The sequence below is a fragment of the Maylandia zebra genome, linkage group LG3, assembly GCF_041146795.1.
Source record: "Maylandia zebra isolate NMK-2024a linkage group LG3, Mzebra_GT3a, whole genome shotgun sequence".
Taxonomy (NCBI): Eukaryota; Metazoa; Chordata; class Actinopteri; order Cichliformes; family Cichlidae; genus Maylandia; species Maylandia zebra.
This window is the reverse complement of record NC_135169.1, coordinates 12,916,182-12,937,268: the sequence shown is the minus strand read 5'-3', so window position 1 is coordinate 12,937,268 and position 21,087 is coordinate 12,916,182. Positions and strand designations below refer to the sequence as shown.

The following is a 21,087-nucleotide window of genomic DNA, read 5'->3' as shown; positions in this document are numbered from 1 at the left end:
TCTTGCCTTTGATTTGTAAATACCTCTGTTTCAGTGCGACAACTTCCAGGCTTGTATCTTATGACCATCGAACATTTACATGAGAAAGTTGACAAAGGCTGAAACAGCGGAGGAGGCCTTGCAACAAAGAGTCCCATTTATAGCGTACAGTCAGGGAGAGACAGTGAGAGGGAGGGTAGGAGGAGAAGCTGGGAGGGGAGTTGAATTAATGAATTAAAAATGTTGTGAAGCAGCGTCCGTCTGAATAGTTTTGGGTTTATATAGAGAGGCATGCTGGGTGGACCCTGGAGGAGTGGACAGCGCAAGCTTCTTTAACTTGTCCCTGTGGGGACACAGAAGGCTTCACATGCAAGGAGAGGCAGACTGTGCTCATCCGATTACATAATGATCCAGCAACAGTGAGCCGGAACCGGTACTGCCAGTGCCAGCGTGCTGCTGCGGTACACTGACTGACCGCTGGGACTCCTCATCCAGGCCTCTCCTCTCCTCTGACGGCTTTCATGTTTTTCTCAGTGAGTTTTTCTTTCTTTCTCTTTCTTTTAATCTTTTTTTAATGTATTTATTTATTTTTTAGAAATATAGGATGTCAGCAACGTAGGAGGACTGTGAAAGAAAACTAGGAAAACAACGAGATGAGGTGAAACATGCGAAACGTGTCAACAAGTGCTATTTGTTCAGCACCCTGAAATTTCACACCTGTTTTGGAAGGCAGATAACTTTCACCTCTTCCCACATGTTTGGTGGAAAGTGAAATTAAGTACATTTTTAAAATTTCCAAGCTGTGGGCAAAGTGAAAAGTCAAGGGAAAGGTAAGAAATGCAAATATTCTTAAAGGAAGCGCATAAACAATCTGAAAAACTATTCTAAAATGTATATTCTGTAGCTGTTTCCACTCACCAAGACATGATTATAAGGTTAAGTTTTGTATTGTTTTGATATTTGTGGTTAATGTAGCTGACATATGTTAAATCTTGGAATAGTCACTTTTTCTTGCTATATTATAAACATGAGAAATCCTGCAGTTTAGTCTTTGAACTTTTTTCTATAGGCTTGAGGGAAACTGGTGCTGAGTTTTGTTGCAGCGGCTGTGTTGTGTTTACAGTGCAGAGGGGTATGAGTGGTGTGTAGCAATGGACGAGTTTCCACTTCTAAATCTGTGCACTGTGACACAGAGTTCATGTAGCTGTGAAGTTACAAAAGTTTCCAAAAAACAAGCCTGACTTAGTCATCGAATACTTAATTTTGGAGCTGGATGTATCGGAAGTCGAAGATTGTTGGCACTGTACCACAGACATACATTACTAACAAAGAGCTCTACAAACCACAGAGGAAACAACAGGTGTGGTTCTGTTTCACTACTCTACAGAAAATCTTTGCTGGAAATATCTGGTCAAATGAATCACTTCTTCTCATTGAGAAATCCCCAGAAGCAGCCATTCAGATTTATATCAGATTTATATCAGATTTATATCAGATTTATAGTAGCTTTGGCTACTGCTGACTTAGAAGAAGATGGTAAAAGTCACTCCTGAGTAATTCCCCTGTGGCCAACAGCCGCTCGCCATTGTTTAATATGGGCCAGCGTCGTAACTCTCCAGTCACTGACTCTTGGAGACGGAAGTGAAAGTGAATTGTTTCATGTTGGATTTAGATGTAGTCTGGTACAGTCTGATGCTATTTTGAGAAATACGTCTGGTCACTGTAGACACTGTTTACTTCCTGTTTGTAAAATGTGAATAAATGTAAATCACATTTTATAGGTGTAGAAATACAAACAATCTGAACATTATGTAAGTTCAAGTTAAAATAGCAGAAAATGATGTCTATAGCTTATTATGACACTCATATGGAGTTGCATTTAATGGGGAAATGTACTGCCGGAGGTGCATGCACTGAATGAACTCCAGCAGCTTCAGATGCACAAGCTTTAGTACATTCTGAATAATAATATTATTTACTTGTAAACAAACTGCATGTCACATATTAAACATTAAGCAATTGGTTGCAAATTATACATTTAAAGGTATAGTCTGTAATTTTATAGGTTAGTTAATAGGAGAAAGGATATGTAGAACTCCAAAGGCAGAGGAGAAGATGAGTTGAAGGTGTTTATGAGCCATGAAGGGACATCAATTCATGTCTGCACCTTCAGACTTATGACATTATGGATCATATCTATGGATTATCATCAGAGAAAGAATCCCCTTCCCCAAAGAAATAAAATGTGAAGGAAAGCGACAACACCACCAGCATCTTGATAAAATGTCACCCTCTTCCACTTCACCACAAGCATGATCTCCTGACTTGTCAGGGCTCTAAGACACAAATAATTATTTATTGTCACAAATAATAATTATCAGACATTCAACCCTCCTGTCTCCAGACAGCTGCCAATAAGCCAGCTAAACATCAACAGCAGGTTACAAGCTAATGCTATGTTAGTGAATGCTAGGCTCAAGTGTCCTTAAAATCATACTTTGCCTCTGATAAAGTGTTTGATTACATTATCAAATCATATGAGAATTTATTTGCTAAGCATCCATGTCCAACAATGTACATTCACTTCAAAGATAGCTAACGCTGGCAAACGGAGCTAATAAAGGCTAACAACAGCTAACAGCGGAAACAAAACAGTAAAAATTACGACAGTTCAGCACATACTCAGCAACTCATCTTAGCATCCAGGGCTGGACTGGGACAAACAATCGGCCCGGGCATTTTGACTAGAGACCGGCCCACCAGGTATTATAGGAAAAACCATAAAGCCTTTGAATGAAAACAAACGCTGTTGTCACAGTGATGTACACTGTCTTGTTGGTATATATGTATCAGTCTAATAAACTTAAACCTACACCATCCTCCCTATTCTGGTACTCTAAACAGTACCCGAAAGTAGACTGCTTGGTCGAGTTAACCTCCTGAACTATCTACAACACATGGTGAAAACCTGAAATTAAGACAGAGAAGACTAGAGGTGAGACATGGTGCTGCTGTTGTTTAGCACGACATCCGCCGGTTTCTTCTTTCTGGCGCGAAGTGAGCGATAAACAAACAAGAGAGAAAAGCCGATCAGCTGATCATTGATCAGTTTCATGATTGAAGTAGAAACAGGGGAGGGAGGGGGAGAGAATGAGAGAAGAAGAGGCAGCTGTGCAGCAAAGACACAGAATAACTCCAGCTTTGTGTCTTTTTCATTGTAGCTGAAGTCCGGGACAAACTGTGCTCCTTTTCACCTCAATACGAAACGCATAATATTTTCTCTGAATACGAGACGATTCCGTTTTTTACGGGATGGTTGGAAACTCTAATAACTAACCTTATAAATAAAATAAGATAAAACAAGTTCAACATCATTAACGTCATAGCACCCGCCCAGCAGTATATAAACTCCATCGTGCTAGCTAGTACGCAGTACGAGTTATTGTAACTGACTGTAAAAAGTCAGCATAACGAAAATAAACTCCACCTAAACTTGGTTTAAATCTGACCCAGATAGACTGCAGGTCATAACTTCTTACCTGAAGTTCAGTTCACCGCCTCGGGTCTCTGCTCCTCCTGCCTTTCCGTCATCCACCTGCCAGCGTGTTGCATCTGCTGGCCTCCACCACTTGCTAATGTTACTGAATCTGTGGAAGCTCCGCAATAGCCACCACCAAACAATTGAGTTATTTTTACACATCTCCCAGCACCTGGCCAATCCACCACCTTTCATTGTTTATACCGTTACGGGAAAAAAACTAAAAAAACCCAAAACCCATAAAAATGAAAAATCACCATCGGTCCACCGGGCAAATCGGTATGCCCGATGGCCAGTCCAGCTATGAGAGCATTTGTAATTGGTCAGAAGTGAGTTTCACTGACTAATCAACTCATCCCTTCACAAGTAAATAATGGCAGATGCTTCCCACCTGGCATTGACAGCTGAGGTCAACAGCGGCCCAACAGCCTTCCACAGTTAGGGAAAAACTCTGGGGTGGAGTACAGTGCAAGCGGTATTTCAATCATGCCCCAATTTAATGCTAGTTTTGTCTCTCTTGGCTGAATAAAACATGTTCGTCCCATAGCTGCAACCATAGCTAGAATTATGCACTTGAATTGGGAGACTTCAGTTGACTGCAATCTACTGACATGTAGCAGTGAAATATGTTACACACTGTAACTTTACTAATGTGTGCTACTTAGTCAAGGTTCCCACTAATTATTCCCAAACCCTCTAAATAGATTCATCTTTTATAAATATGCCTTTTGCAATAGTTTAAATAAAGTTTTCACATACAAAGAACAGCTCGAGTCTGCAAAAGTTTTAGTGTCTGAACTTCAGCCATGAGACAACAGCAGCTCATTTGCATGGTAGTGTGAGGTCCAGAAAGTTCGTCTTGTTTGGCCTGAGCAGACGCCCTCTTGGCACATTGTTGATGCTTAGATTGTCCTTTCAGTCCAGTGCACAGGCCGCTGTGGTGTGGCCAGTGGTCGCAGCCATTCAAGCTGTGCTGTATAGACTCTTTTCAGTGCAGCGTACTGGCTGCTGTGGGTTCTTTATGATTGTGGACCCTGGATGGAGGCCCTGAGTAGAAGGGATTACTCTCGCCTCTGGAATACTAATGACGCTCTTTTGTCAGCGATCTGCTTCCTCCACCTTCCCTCCATCTTATTCCTTCCTCTTTTCCCCCCACCATCCATATCTCTCTCTCTCTTCCTCTTTCACTCTTTTTGTCATCAGATGTCCAACTTTCTCTCCATCCTCCCCTCAAAACTAATTATTCTCTCTCTCACCCCGCCCCATCTCGGCCCCCTCACAGTGTCAAACACTGCATACTCGCACACCATCAAACACATTCGCAAAGACACACAACACACACACACTTCAGTGCTCAGTTCTCCTCTCCTTTCCCCCCGTCTAACTTGCTCTCTCGTTCACTCACTCAGTCGTATTTTTCAATGGTGGCTTTTGTCCCTTTCATCTCCGCAAAAACAAAGGATTCTTGTGCACACAGGACAGAGGGGAGGAGAGGGCTGAAGGGCAGGACACAGAGGAAGAGATCCTAACCTTGAGTGGTCATCCAATAAGTCATGTTGAAAGTGTGGGAATCCATCAGTCTTACTGTCAGCAGGAGGGATATTTGCTTTAGCTCAGCTAACATTGGTATTCTTACCCTCTAAAGAGACATTTGATGAAAATGAAATTGTAAACAGACATTTTGGCTTTTATTACAGTTTGCTTTAGTATGTCTTTATTTATTATTTGTTTATAGAGAAGTGCCCATCTATGGATGCTTAAAAATAGCAAACAATAAATTTCTTTATGTCTAAGACTATACTGACAGAGGAAGTGTTGTTGAAATTTAAAGTTTTTCTTATCAATAACGCTCATGAGGAGATCTTTGTAATAAATCTCAACTGTTGTCCAGCAATTATAAAATCAAAGTAAAAGCAATGCTTGACATTAAGAATTCATCCACAGAAGAAAATAGTGCCCAAACAAATGCACTACCATAGGTTTTTCTACAGTGCACAACTTTGAAATAATATTTTACAAACGTGATTGTAAAAAGATTCGGATGCTGTGTAAAATGCAACTAAGAACAGAATTAAATGATTTGCAGATCTCATAATGCCCTAGTTTATTCACAGTAGAACACTGGGCTGGCAACAGGTCTGCAAAACGAGTGGGTGTGAAAAGAGCATCTTGGAGAGTCAGAGTTTCTCAGAAGTGAAAAATGGGCAGAGGTTCACCAATCTGCAAAAGCTGCATCTACACATTATAGAACAAATTCAGGATAATGTTCCCTAGACTACAATTTTATGAATACCAAATCAACTACAGTACATATTATTGTCAAAAGATTCAATTTAATGCCAGATGCCAGAAATTAATACAGGATGTTGCATTAAAAACAAATGATTCTGTGATGGAAATCCCTGCATGGACTCAGAAACACTTCCAGAAACCACTGACTGTGAACACGGTTCACTGTGCCATCTTAAAAATGGACTGAGGCAAAGTAGAAAACTCTTCTGTTGTCAGATAAACTGAAATTTAAAATTTCTTTTTGGAAATCATTGACAACATTCTCCATACTAAAGAGAAGAGTGACGATCCAGCATATCACCAGCACTCTGTGTGCTGCATTGTTTGGTATGGCAGTGTACTAGTATCTATTTGCAACTTGCACATCTGTATAGGCACCATCATACTGAAAGGTGTAGCAGGTTTTAAAGTGACACATGCTTCCATCCAGATGAGATCTATTTGAACAAAAGCCTTGTAAATGATAGCAAAAACATTGTAAACCAAATCAAACTGCACAACAGTGTGTCTTCATAGTAGAAGTGTCAGTTGAAAGAAGAATGGATGTGACACAGTTAAACACGTCCCTTCCTCTATCCTAACGTTTTTAAGACTTGTTGCTGCCATAATACTCAAAATATCCTTCTTTTTTTCCCTTAAAGTAGTAATTTTAAAAATGGATGTGTTTTCCGGGCCCTCTGACCACCACCAGTAGGCAGTGGGTAAAGTGTCTTGCCCAAGGACACAATGACTGAGACTGTTGGAAAAGGGGCTCGAACCGGCAACTTTCCGATTACAAGATGAACTCCCAACTCTTGAGCCACAATCGCCCCGTGGCTGTTTTAAAATAGCCTAAAAAACAGATCCTGATTCTTTATTATAATTAAATTACCCATATTTCACGTGTTTTTTGCTTTATTTGTTTATTATAAATGGCAGACAAATATAACTGGAGAGCACAGTAGAAATATTTCTCTTTTGAGCTGTTGGCGTGTAAAATGAGCTAAAATAAGACAGAATGTTGGACTTATAGTTACCACGTGAACTTAAACATGATAAAAAAGAAACAATAATGCTGTTCTGTGTCTGCTTAAGGTTACTATATGCCAATATTGTGTTGCCACTTTGTTGTCTTTTCCCCAAGTTAATAAAATAACCTTTTACTTAACAGCTAAAACAGTGTCCTCAGTTGAAACGAGCAGGCTTGCTAAGACAGGGACTAGTTTCTTGCTAAATTCTAGTATTTTTGTGATATTTCAGGACAGTAAAATTGAATATACGGAATAAAGAAGGCCTTATCCTTTAAATTAGTTTTAGGTGATGCATGTTTTTTTTGGACTGTGTTGTTTTTGCAAACCACACATTCCTTTGAACAACAGCTGGGGTTGTGTTACTAACGCTAACTGCTCAATATATATCCAAAGCACAAGTGTGCATTTACTGTATGTGTAGGCAGGCTTTCTGTAGGGTTCAGAGTTCAGCTGGAGATGGACAAGGCCAATCACATGTGCCCGCCCCAGACCATGCCTTCCTCCCCTCTTGCTCCCGTCCACATCTTAGTATTCATAGCAGTGCAGACTTCAACACAGATCTCTATTCATTCACTCAGTGTGAGCTGAGCATGGAGAGAGGGGAGACAGGGGTCAGGAAGGACAGGAAAGGACAGTGTGTATCAGATTGCCTCGATCCTTAGGCCTTTGTTTGTGTTGTTTTTGTTTATGGTTTTGTTATATTTGCTCCGGAAAGCAGAGGCAGTTTGAGACAAAAGGGCTGTTTAGTAAACAGCGAGCGCAAGAAGAGGGAAGAAAGGAAAAAGAAGGATGTGTAGAAAGAAAGAGTGCAGCCCAGATGAGGGTGAGGTTGTTGAGAGCACAGGAGGGAATCAATAAAGTGACAATAAGTGTCCATGGCAGCCAGAGGTGGGGTGGCAGGCCTTTTAGTTAATATACCATTGACACTATGAGAACCACTTAAACCATCACTTATTGTACCGTAACAGGGTATTGCCAGTCACGCACATGCATGTGACAAACTCTCTAGTTCAATGATGAAGTTGTAGCTTTGGATATTAAGCCATAGGCTTTAATATGCTGCTATGATGAGTGAGTCTTTTCATCACATTTTGGAGCCTGGCTGCAGGGATTTGTTGTCAGTCCTCCACAGCAGTATCAGAAAGACCTGACCTCCAGCTGGCTTTCCAGTTCATCGCCAGAAGGTGTTGGATTTACTTACAAGCCCATCAGAGTCTTCCAAACTCTTAAAATCATTTTTTTGGAACTGGATTTGTGCATTAGATCATTATTGTGTTGAAACAGGAGCAAAAATATCAACAAAATGCATACATGTAACTTTGTCCACTGATATACTGTAGTTATTTCTTATGTTTACTTTTTATTTTTCTATGGTAGACATTTAAACATCTCTGACTAGCAAGTCAGCTCATCACCTGCTAAAGCAGCATTAACTTACATGCAAACCTCTATTTTTTCGCTAATACCAGAGCAGCTACACTTCCCTAGCTTCTACTACACACTCTGCCAGTGGCGGTCCTAGCCTGTTTGGCGCCCTGGGCGAACACTCCCTCTAGCACTTTTTCTTGATATTTATTTATAATCACCTCTGTTAATCCTTGATATTTATAATTGAGTGATCTGTATATAATAGTGCTATTTCTTAAATGTGTAAAATCTGTAACATAATGTATTGTTTGGAGTTTAGTTTGTTACTGTTACTGTTACCATTTCTTCTTGAAGCAACTGTAACCCACATAATTTCCTTAGGGATTAATAAAGTGTTCTGATTCTGATTGTTTCAGGATGACCTGCCATTATCCAATGACACATCTGCTTACCTGTATCTTTTGCTCGTTTCTCCTCCTCTTCTTTTCTCTTTTTCCTAAACTGAGCACCTGATGGCTTTGAACTTTTCTTGTCCATCTTCCATTGGTCTTAATTTTGAACTCCAGTATGAACACAAATCCCCCAACCCGAGGATCACCACAACATAACCTACACCTTAGTTCACAGATTCACTTTGTCTAGGCTCTATTTCTGCGATTTCGCACAACCCAGGATTCAAATCATGAATACATAATGGGCTTGGATTTACAACATTATGAAGGAAATGTGCTCTATTTGGAAGCAGATAGAAAACCGATCTGTGCCTATGCCATCCCCAAAATGCGCTGGCCTGATGTCGGGGCAGCATGAGTAGGAGTAACTTTTTTGCTGATGCTTGTGATGCCGCCCCCACCACAATGCCGCCCTGGGCAACCGTCCATGTCGCCCGTATCAAAAACCGCCACTGCACATCCCTCGCTAGATCCCTGTCACCTAAATTAGCCACTAATACTAGTAGCACTGATAACAGCAGGCTATTTAAAAAAGCTAGATTTAGCCACTGTAACACCATCCAACAGAAACTCCAGTTTTGAAACCTCGGCTTTATCTTTACAGTGATCTTCACCAATAGCATGCTAGACTTTCATTTAGTAAAACTGTAGATTGAACTTCTTGGAAAGTTGGAAAGTAAAATCAACCACACAGCAACCCATATTACTCATCAGAGTTTTGGATTGAAAATTACTCTAAAAAGCACCAACACTACAAAGGGGGTTGGGGGGAGGGGGGGGGGGGTAGTCATTCAGAGCAGTGGAGGTAACTCCTAGCTGGTGACCACAGCATTAACAGTTTTGCTACTAATATTTCACTAAAAATATTCAAGACACTGCAGTTTTTGGGCCTTCTGTGTTGGCTTTACTCTTCAAACCCTAGTGTTATTTACAAAGTACATGTGCAAGAGGGCAGTTTGTCATGTGCTGCAAATGCTTCACAACTAATGTCAGTCTTAAAGTAAAAACACATTAAGAAGGAGTGAAAACTGCTTTTTCTCCTCCTTGAATCGCTACCTTATCGTGGTGGAGGGGTTTGTGGGTCCCAGGGATCCCAGGGGCTATGTTGTCTGGGGGCTTTTGCCCCCTGGTAGGGTCTCCCATGGCAAACTGGTCCTGGGTGAGGGACCAGACAAAGAGCGATTCAGAAGACCCCCATGAAAAGAATATCGAGGGAACAGTTTACCCTGCCCGGGATAGGGTTACCGGGGCCCCGCCCTGGAGCCAGGCCCGGGGAGGGTGCCCGAGGGCGAGCGTCTGGTGGCCGGGCCTTAGTCCATGGGGCCCGGCCGGGCACAGCCCGAAGAGGAGACATGGGCCCATCCTCCCGCAGGCCCACCACCCGCAGGAGGCGCCATAGGGGTCGGGTGCATTGTGAGCCGGGTGGCGGCCAGGAGCGGAGGCCCTGGCGGACCGACCCCCGGCTGCCAAGACTGGCAATAGGGACACAGACGGATTGGGGCTGCGGCTGCAGTAATGCGGACACTGCACCGGTCAGTCGTGGTGAAGAGGGAGCTGAGTGTAAAAGCGAAGCTCTCAATTTACCGGTCGATCTACGTCCCTACCCTCACCTATGGCCACGAGCTGTGGGTAGTGACCGAAAGAACGAGATCGCGGATACAAGCGGCGGAAATGAGCTTCCTCCGAAGGGTGGCTGGCCTCTCCCTTAGAGATAGGGTGAGAAGTTCGGCCATCCGGGAGGGGCTTAGAGTAGAGCAGCTGCTGCTCCACATCGAAAGGAGCCAGCTGAGGTGGTTCGGGCATCTGGCAAGGATGCCCCCTGGGCGCCTCCTGGGCGAGGTGTTCCAGGCATGTCCCACCGGGAGGAGGCCCCGGGGCAGACCCAGGACACGCTGGAGAGATTATATCTCTCGGCTGGCCTGGGAACGCCTTGGTATTCCCCCGGACAAGCTGGAGGAGGTGGCTGGGGAGAGGGAGGTCTGGACCTCTTTGCTTAGGCTGCTACCCCCGCGACCCGACCTCGGATAAGCGGATGAAGATGGATGGATGGATGGATGGAAAACTGCTTTTAGAAAAACTGAACAGGGTGTTCACATCCGTGGCTCAAGTTTAAAGACCTCTTTTTCTTTTATATAAAAAAAGGTCACTGGTGCATTCAGCAGCTGTCTAGTGCAACCAACATGTGAAAGAGCCTGTGCTTTCATGCTTTTAATGTGAAAGGGCAGCTGTGCCTTCAGTGAAAGAATAAAGGGGTCTTAAATGGACCGCCGTGGATAGCTAGCAACTGTCCAGCTGAAAATGTGCCTTTAATGCCTGTCTTCTTCTTCTCCTCTCCTCCTAAATGTTCCACTCTGTCATCTTTCTTTTTCACGTGCTTATCGAATTCTCTTTTTCTTACGTCCTTCACTCTTTCATTTTAAAACACCCGCTGTTCATTTTATTTTACTGCCCATCCAACCAATTCCCCTTTATTCCTTACTATCCTTTCCTTTCTTTTCCTTCATACTTCTTTTGCACACCTTTCCTTGTGTCCTTACCTCTTGCTGTGTCCTCTTTCTTTCTCCAATACCATGTAGCTTTGGTCATGACCTCAGCCACACCGCCTTCCTCTGAAGGCACCTCCCCTCAGAAAGTTTGCCATTCTCAGACGCAGACTGACATCACCAAGCCCCTGCTGACCCCCACAGATGGAACTGGCGGTCATGCAGGAGTGGGAGGAGCTGCATCTGGAGGTCCAAGTGCTCTGCGAAGGCGGCGGCGTGTCCTTTCTAAAGATGGGCGGAGCAATGTACGCATTGAGCATGTAAGTGGAAGAGGGGCGCTGTACCTCCGTGACCTCTGGACGACTTTCCTGGACATGCAATGGCGCTACAAGTTGTTCCTCTTCTCGGCTACCTTTGCGGGGACCTGGTTCGTGTTTGGAGTACTTTGGTATCTGGTGGCCATGGTGCATGGAGACCTACTAGGTAAGCATGAAGAAGGGTCGACAGTGGAGAGTCAAACGAGAGGGGAAAGAAAACTACAAAGTAAAAGCAGAAAAGATTTTAATTGGCCTTTAAATGACACAAAAATCGAAATCATTAATTCAAAAGAAGCAAACTGTCATACTGAATAACTCATGTCGTAAAGGGAAAGTGCCTCAATGGGGGAAATAATAAGTTTCATTTTAATGGACAGAGACAGAAGATCACAGTACATAAAAGTTAGAAACTGATTACATATCGATGTGTGAAATAAGTATTTGATTCACTACAAGCCACGTAAAATTCTGCCTCACAAAGATTGCCAGTGTGCTGATGTGGCACACAGGTTTCCATCAATGAATCAACCAATCAAAGATATTCCCAATCCAACTCCTTATGTATATAAAGCACACCTGTCCACAAAACAAATTTCTCTGATTCCTGTCTCTCCATCACCATGGGGAGCACTAACCAGTCAAAGCACATTGGGAATAAGACTGTAGACTTGCGTGAGGCTGGAATGGGCTACAAGACCATCAGCAAGAAACTTGGTGAGAAGGTGACAGTTGTTGGTTTCATTACTTAGAAATGGAAGAAACGACCATCAATTGCCCTTGGTCTGGAATGCCAAACAGGCTGGCATGTCTAGTCATTAAGGACACGATTGGTAACACACAATGCTGTAATGGATAGCAATCTTGTAGTGACGTTCCTCTGTTCAAGAAGGTTCAAGGAAAAATCTAAAGGATTCAGGCTTGGGAGAAAGTTCTGTGGTCAGATGAAACCAAAATCGAGCTCTTTGGCATCAGTTTCATAGCAACTTGAGTTACTGTGACATGCTGTGTATTGAGGAAGCGAAAACAACACCACCACCGATGTCAAGCTTTTCCTAGAGGACCTACTTCACTTCCTTTCCTCAGTCAGAACACTGAAGATGAGTTGTTGACAGGTCTTCTAGCACAACAATGACAAGCAGACTGCCAACACAATAAGAGACTGGCTAAAGAAGACGCACATTAAAGTCGTGGAGTGGCCTAGACAGTCTCCAGACCTCAATCTATGGGCTTGAATTGTGGTCATAAATATTTTGTACTTGTAAATCAGGATTTGTATGTGTAAAAAGAATTAATGTGTGTGTAAAAAAAGATTTGTGTGTGCACACAGCAAAAAAAATCCATGTGAAACTGCACTCAAGTTTCAAGTTACAAGTACGAATTTTGACCCTATTTTTCTTCCTTTCAGCTGATAGGTCAATGTCATGTCAATCACAAATTGAACTATCCAATCAGAGAACAGATTGGTTTGGCTGTCGGAGCGATGCTTTACTGAGCTGCAGGTCCTTGAAGGGTAATACAGTTTGAAGCTGGAGGATCTTTATATAAATATTCCATAAGGCTCATACAAGCTAGGTCCTTTAACTTTTGGTAGCTGTTGAAAGGATACAGTTGTGGTATACCAGTGGTCAGAAATACCATTATTACTTTAGTATTACTTTAACACAAAATCAGTGTTGAACCGGGACCACTGCAATGAGTCACACTATGCAGCATGAAGGTGGTTTCACATCAGACACGGCATGGATCCAGAATTTGTTGCGCTGACTGCTGAGCTCTGCTTGTATATCGTTTTTTAGCGGCCGCTCTAGGTGTACTAGATGCACCTGATCCTTGTCGTTTCAAAACATGTATCTCTCTGACTTTATCTCCTCTACGAGAGTTTGTGTTGAATCATGTTCAAATGTTTAATAAAAAAGTATCGCTCATTCATAACGAGGAAAGCTTTGTAACTGTCCCGACTAGTGAAGAGTGTGTCAATTCCACAACGCTGCTTTTCCTCCGAGGTCAGCAGTGCATTTGAAAATGCTCTGCTGGTTCCTGTGTAAGAACGTCAACCTGTGAGAAAAAGTTTACTTGGACACACACAGATGCTTTCCTTCAAGCGGCAGCTGAGATACGCTAAAGGATTTAGAGAGTTTCTCTGAATAGAAATGGGCAAAAATCCCCTGAGATTTGCGCAAACCTTGTAACCAACTACAAGAAATGTCTTAGTGCTCTACTTGCCAACAAGGGATTCCCCACCAAGTACGTTTACCAAGTCACGTTTCGATTGGGATCCACTACTTATTTCATTCAGTTGCATGCAAATCAATTCTTAACTTTTAGGTAATTTCTGTCTCTCTCCTATAAAATGCATCCACCATAAAATTAGAGACTTTTCATTTCTTTGAAAGTGAACAAATTTACAAATTCAGTGGGTGATCAAATAATTATTTAACCACTGCATACAACATTTCATCAGCAGTAGTGTTGCAGTAGTAGTAGTTGGCAATTTCATTAAAGTCTTAGTCACACAGACCTAGAGACTGGTTACCAACTATGTTGATGCCACCAGTTCCAAGGGAAAAATTTGCATTAACCGAACAGTGGTTTTTCGAGGCTGGTAGCAGTCCAATCAGTTGCTAAAGCCACATTCACGCAAGCATAGAAACTGATCATAGAAACCAATCAGAAACCAATCAACCCAGCAACCCCCGGTCACTAAATTGCGTATTTTGATGAGTTAATTTTAGAGGTTGCTGACAGTGCTGCACTCAGAACCTGCGTGACAGACGCTGACGTGACTGCAAACTTGTGCAAGTTGCTGATAACACTGGTAGTGAAACTGTGAAAAGTGCAACACAAACCAGAAACGGAAACAGTTCACCCGCAGAGTTAAAGCTGTGCTATTTGAAATGTGATGACTGCAGCAGTAAAGCACATCTTTTACTCTGAAGATAAGTGTTCACCCTTTCTAGTTTGTGTCTCACAGTTTTTACATTTCAATGCTGCACAGAGAGTAGACTGATTAGTGTCTGCAGACATGTGCGGACCTTTCATGCAAACTGTGAGTTACTGTGTCAATCTGCCACTGACCGAAGGAATGACAAGGAAAGAATGAGCTTTGCTCACTCAGCGTTAGCCAGCAACCTCTAGCAACCACTTGCAACTGATTGACAAGACACATTTTTCCCTCGTGAGTGGTTGTCAGATCATTGCTAAGAGGTCTCTAGCCCCGAGGGCTTAGTTAGTTACTATTCGATAGATTTCCATGAAATAAACATCTGGTAATCCCTTTCATTTTTCTCCCGTGCCACCATGATGTTGACATTTTTAATTTTAAGTGTAATAGATCAGTGACTATCAGGTGGATTGTAATGAAATGAGGGAAAACACAGACTTTGCATCTGTAGCCAACATTGCAATTTGCAGTTTAATTCTCAGGCTTTTGACCACATAGCAGTAAAACCTAAACTAAGATTTCACACATGGTCAATATTATACTATAATGAAGTGTTTAACTGACATGAGTTGAAAAAAGAAATTAAGAGTGTTAATCAAGCAGATCTTATTAGGGCATTCCCACATATTTTGTTTGAGGGTTCTCTTCAGTTTCTGATGCAGGTTTGCAGGGATGTCACTGTATCCTTTACCCGTCGCTTGTTATGGTAAGAACCCAACAGCTTGAAACAAGTTTGAAGACCAAGCCAACATTTGGTCTCTTTCTCATGTGTTTCAAGGCGTTTTCTGTTTATTTTGTGTTGTAACGAGAACCACACATGTCCTCTTTGTATATACTCATTCACTGTATATAAAGTTCTGTCTCTCTCTTTTTCGTTGCACAGTCGAGGAGTGTATCAGGTCACATTTCACTGCGTGTTATACCTGTATAACCATGCATGTGACAAATAAAGAATCTTGAATCTCTTGAATCACAAAAACAACAACAACAGAAACTGCATCAGTATTTAGATAAGTAGTACATTCCAAAGTACAGCACTCAGCAGAACATCGTTTTGCTATTGGACAAATCACTTCAGATATTCTATATTTTGTGAATTGTTACATTTTATAGTTTTTAAAATGTTATAATCCTTTACATTACTGCCTTTGCAGTACGGTCACACCTTTCTGTAAATGAGTAAACAATGAAGAAAGCATGACAAAGGCAGGACAGTGAAGGCTGAGAAAAGGAACAATGTAGTTATCCTGTAAGTGATTTGCAGATCTTTCTTTCTGCCTACATTCTCACAGAGTTTGACCCCCCCTCCAACCACACGCCGTGTGTAATGGAGGTGAAGACCCTGACAGGGGCCTTCCTCTTCTCTCTGGAATCCCAAACCACGATTGGCTTCGGCTTCAGGTGCATCACAGAGGAGTGTCCTGTAGCGATTGTCCTTCTCATCTTCCAGCTGGTCGTCACGATGGTGATGGAGATCTTCATCACCGGCACCTTCCTCGCAAAGGTAGTTTTAAGTTTAGAAGAAATTTTAGAAATGCCAAATTTGATCATCAGAAAAGTTGTGAAAGAGAACAAATTAAGTCAAAATAACTGCATCTTGTCCTTTTGTGTTCATAGGATTATGTATGTGCATACAGTGGCCCCTCGTTTATCACAGGAGTTACGTTCTAAAAATAACCCCGATAGGTGAAATCCGCAAAGTAGCCAACTTTATTTCAATTATTATAGATGTTTTCAGGCTGTAAAACCCCTCACTACACACTTTATACACTTTTTTTCAGACAGGCATGAACATTTTCACGCTTTTCTCTCTTGTTTAAACACTCTCAAAGTTCAAACCTTCGTAGAAAAATAAACCCAGTATTATAGAATGAAACCAAAGGCACCCATGGTTACCTTTGACGGTGCAAAACGTTTGGTCGACATTGTTGTGTTTGTTGGGGAGAAAACTTACAAACGTAAAGTGCAGCACTTCAGAATGCTGAACGCATTCTGGACTGTACAGGAGACACGGCATGAGACCAGTCATGATTGGCTGGTCTACAGCCAATCAGGACGCAATTTTGTTTTATTTAAAAAAATAAATAAATAAAAAAGCATGCAAAATTGCACCAAAAAAAAAAAATCCCCGAAACAGTGAGGCCGCAAAAGGTGAACTGTGTTATAGCGAGGAACCACTGTAAATACAAAGTAGCTTACTTAAACCATTTCTTCTTGCTGTCTGCCTTCAATGTTGGATTCTTTGTTCAGCATCTTAAACATGTATTTTTAAAACATGTGGGTTACATTGTTATCACTGTTCCTTTTAAGTATCTTTTGACACATTTTCCCGTCAGCTGAGGGGGTTGCTACACGTACCTCTATCTTTTGCCCTCATATGTTTTCTTCACAGTATCATTACAGCAATCAGTATCCTTATCAAGAAATGTCACGCTGCGTGTTGGTATTACAGTATATCAGCACTCATATCTATCATAATGAGGTTTCTCGCAGCTGCTTCCTCCTGCGTGTGGTCTAAAAATTCAACAGTCTGTCTTGTCAACATGATCTTGTAATTTCCTCCTTCAATGTTTTCTTTTTCAACATGTTCGGGTTATTTTGTTTCAAAAACTGAAATAAGAAGCCTGATAAATGGTTGCCGAATATCGACAACAGCTTCGACTTTGCTTTTCTCGCCTTCCAGGTTGCTCGTCCCAAAAAGAGAGGAGAGACGGTGAAGTTCAGCCAACACGCTGTCGTGTCGAATCACGAGGGACGGCCGTGCCTCATGATTCGAGTGGCCAACATGCGTAAAAGCCTGCTGTTAGGTTGCCAGGTAATGCAGCAGCACCTACAAACTGATTATTGCTGCTTAAAATATCCTTTTGTAATATATGAAAGCCTTCTTCCTGTAACTGTTTGGAGTTACTATTTATGTTTAGTTCCTGGAAAGTGTGTTTTTCATTATGAGTCGCTTCATGTCTATAAAACGTTTTCCTGTTATCTGAATATTTGCTTTGCTGAGGAAAAGCTTGCTGGTGACAAATAAAGCGAATGATACGCATCAGTGCCTTGCTTAAGGACATGGAGATGATGGCCAGTGCAGGTATTAAACCTGGGGCCTTCTGGTTACAGGATGCCTTCTCCAACCTCATGGCTACATTTACTCACTGCATCTTGGCTCCCAGGTGACGGGGAAGTTGCTTCAGACGTCCCTGACAAAGGAGGGGGAGACGGTGCGGCTGGACCAGAGAAATGTGCCTTTCCAGGTGGACACGTCCAGCGAAAGCCCCTTCCTCATCATCCCTCTCACTTTCTACCACATCATTGATGACAACAGCCCCCTCAGAGCCTGGGCAGCAAAAGGTAAATCCCAGCTCGAGTCAGAATGATGTGGAAGGATGTGATGAATAAGTCAACAGATAATTGTCGTTTGTCAGTTTACAGCTATGATTCCTTTACACATCATATGACCACTGTACATTAAATAGGGATCCATGTACTGTAAATACTAATGAAAGTGGGCACCGTGACCTCATCAATTAGTTTATGGTTGACTGTTTTAAAGCCTCAGTTTGGCTCTTAGTCATCACCGTAGCTCACAAAGCCATGGCTTACTTAGAAAGACACTTTTATTATTCAGTGTGACAATAAGCCAAAGGTACTTTTTTTGGTTAGTGAAAAAAAAACTGTAACAAAAACTTATTACTTATTTAAACGATTAAGTTGAAAAACCCCGCTCTTCCATGTGTCTTTTGTTAAAACTGAAAATTAACCAAGCATGGAGCTGATCCGATCAACTACTGGGAAACTCCTGGGTAAATCACAGAGAGTCATCGCTTAAGAAATACTCTGTTTCAGCTAATAGTTTCACTCTACATGGGATCATAATTTACAAAATTGACATCATTGTTGTATTCAGATGATTTTAAACTAGATTGACAACAAATAAATAAATTCAGCAGAACAATGAACACAGCAATAAATAAATAAGTAAAGTCAGCAGTTGCTTTATTTTCCAAAGACTTCTATGCAGCTGGACTTTTGTAAGAATGCAGGTTTAGGGCTTTTTCCAACTGGCACCATTTTTCAGATCCTGATGCTTTTTATATTGTGGACACGTCTTTTATTAGGGTAAAAGCTTATCTGCTTGATGCTGTACTGTATGAAATTTATAGCATGTTGAATAGTGCAGTGCGATTCTGATGAACTGTAACATGTTACATGTAAACAGAAAAAAATACGAATGATAGGTTTGTAGCATAAACCTATTCGCTGGAACGTTAAGACAATATAATTACACTGCAAGCAAGACACAAGTAGGCAAACTTCTTCATGGTACTCGTGCACGGGAGAGAACCAGACAAACGCCGTTCCTTCGCTTGACCCCAGTAGCTCTCGTCCGTCCTCCCGTAACACTGTCCTTTTATTGAGGTTACATGAATATGCATAGGTTCATTAACATACGACGTCTACATACAAACAAAGAGTACCTTGCCTGTGTGTGTGTGTGTGTGTGTGTGTGTGTGTGTGTGTGTGTGTGTGTGTGTGTGTGTGTGGTTGCTGATCAAAGGGTTAAACATCCTTGGTCAGGAAGAGGGTAGCCTCCCCCTCACCCTAGATGGTTCATCCTAGATAACACGGTGAGGAAGTCCTGCAGTTCATCTAAACAAAGAGCACTTAGACTAGAACAGATGTAGCTACGTTAATCCTACCATAAAACAATAAGACACGGTATGACCTCTCATGCTCCCAAAGTGCTGTCTAATACACACAAAGTTTGCAGACTATCAAGGATCAAAACCTCTACCAATCTACAACTAATTACAAAACTCTAAGCATATATAAGTAAATATTTCTAAGCATAAATGACAATCAACAATACAAATCTAACATTTCCCCCCTTTTTGACCTTTATGCTTGAAAAGTTCCCAGGTATGAATACCTCATGTCTGACAGTTTCAATGCAAACCTTTTTATACTCAGCATATGTCAAATCACCCTAAATTACTGAAAAGGTACACAGTTTAACAAATGCATTAGCGGTTACCCCATTCATTGAGCTCATCTCATGGCAAACTGCATCTTACGAGCAACCAAAGAAATTGTTAATTTAATAGTGAAACTAAAAAAGTAACATTTTCAAAAACATCTCAGCTTGGTGGTGCTTCCTCCGGGTGTGCACATCACATGTCTCTCTGCAGAGTGGTTTAAGCTCTGCAGGGCGTCATGAATGTCTCTTCCAGTTGTTTCCATCACTGTCCATAGGACCAGAGTCCAAATGTATGTAGAATAGACATTCAAACATACCAGTTGGTTTTGTTGTTCGTCAACATGGGTCTCAGCTATTTCCAAGCTGCAGACCTCTCAGCACTCTAGTTTTATGGCCTCTTACCAGCCCCCATCACCTGACTTCAGACCTTCGTCTTGTGAGGGGGATATTTATGACTCCTTAATTGTCCACGCTCTGCAGAAAAAGCTCTCTGTGGAAAGGGTGCTGGGTTCCGTCATCTTACTGCTGTTATGATCCCAGCAGCCTTCAGAGTGTCATCGTATGCACAGTATAGTGGCACAGCATTAGGTGATGTTCATAGGAAACTGCTGTCATCACCACCATAGCTTCTGGTTCCTGTGCTTTCACAGAATCATGATGTCATCCTCGAACTCCTTCTGCGCTGTCGATGGAGCTTGGCACGCTCCCCTCATCCCACGAGTTTTCATGTTCCAACGCTGCTGAAGGTTTAAGGCAGAGCACGTCGTACACCTTAGTTGTCTTCCTCAGCGTCAATATTGAATCTTTCATTTTATTAAAAATCTCCTGGAAGCTCAGTAGCACAGCTCTCTGTGTGATGTCTGCTGTGCTGAAGATGATCTCTGATCCTCCTGAAGCCTCTCTCCTGGCCTCAGCTCCCATCTTGTGGACGATCCTCTCCTCTATTTTGCAGGCAGTTTCATGGTCCTTGCTGTGGCTCCAAGGTCTGATCTCATGATGGGCCCCAACCAGCTTGACCTTTGACCTCAACCACTGCCTGGCTGTCAGCTATGCCTGGAATGGTTCACGCTTCTCACTGGGCCTCTGAAGATTTCTCAGGAGATTACTGCTGCACCTGTATTTCCTTGCTAAGAAGAAAAACTTCTATTTGGAGAGCATGTCAACAATCATCAAACCACATTCTTTAGTTCAGTGAACTTCACTTATAGGCCATCAAAGCCTCATCTGAACATGGATGCACCACTTGCATAGGTTTAATATTTGTAAATAAAACGGCTAATCACACAAATCACTGCAACAATAATAGTAAACATTGTTTAATGTTAATCCTTGCACTCCACCTCTTGACGCATGGACACACCCATGCGTCAACTCACCAAACCTGGATCCCTGTCTTAAAGAAAAAGATTAGCTAGATCATGTCCCAGGCAACATCAGGGCATCTCCTCCGGAGTAGCTCCGTAACCCTGCAATAAAAGATGTTAGTGTGTCTTGCATATTAAGTTTGCTTAACACCTGGCTCTCCCAGGAGCCTGCATACACACCATCATGGCCTGGAAAGCAAAATCTGGAAGTGAAATCAAACTTCATACCTGTAAACAATTGTATCATAAGAGTAATAAGCATTCAACATCAGCAAGACAAGTGTCATGTGCAGGTTTTCTCAAAGCAGTAACTACAACTATTACCCTAATTCACCTCAGACATGGATTATCCCATGTACTCTGTTAACATT

At 42.0% G+C, this 21,087-nt stretch overlaps 1 protein-coding gene across 2 annotated transcripts in view; it reads left to right on the top strand.

Annotated features, from left to right (window-relative positions):
• The first annotated feature begins 221 nt into the window (after positions 1-221).
• The window catches only part of LOC101477345 (ATP-sensitive inward rectifier potassium channel 10), a 34,869-nt gene continuing 14,003 nt past the window's right edge, over positions 222-21,087 (top strand). The window contains exons 1-5 of one of the 2 annotated variants that reach the window (XM_004570659.5): positions 222-512; positions 11,216-11,605; positions 15,673-15,884; positions 17,064-17,195; positions 17,548-17,725. In XM_004570659.5, the coding sequence (XP_004570716.3) occupies positions 11,224-11,605; positions 15,673-15,884; positions 17,064-17,195; positions 17,548-17,725 (904 nt within the window). In that variant the 5' untranslated portion in view covers positions 222-512; positions 11,216-11,223. The other variant, XM_004570660.6, reaches the window with a different exon arrangement.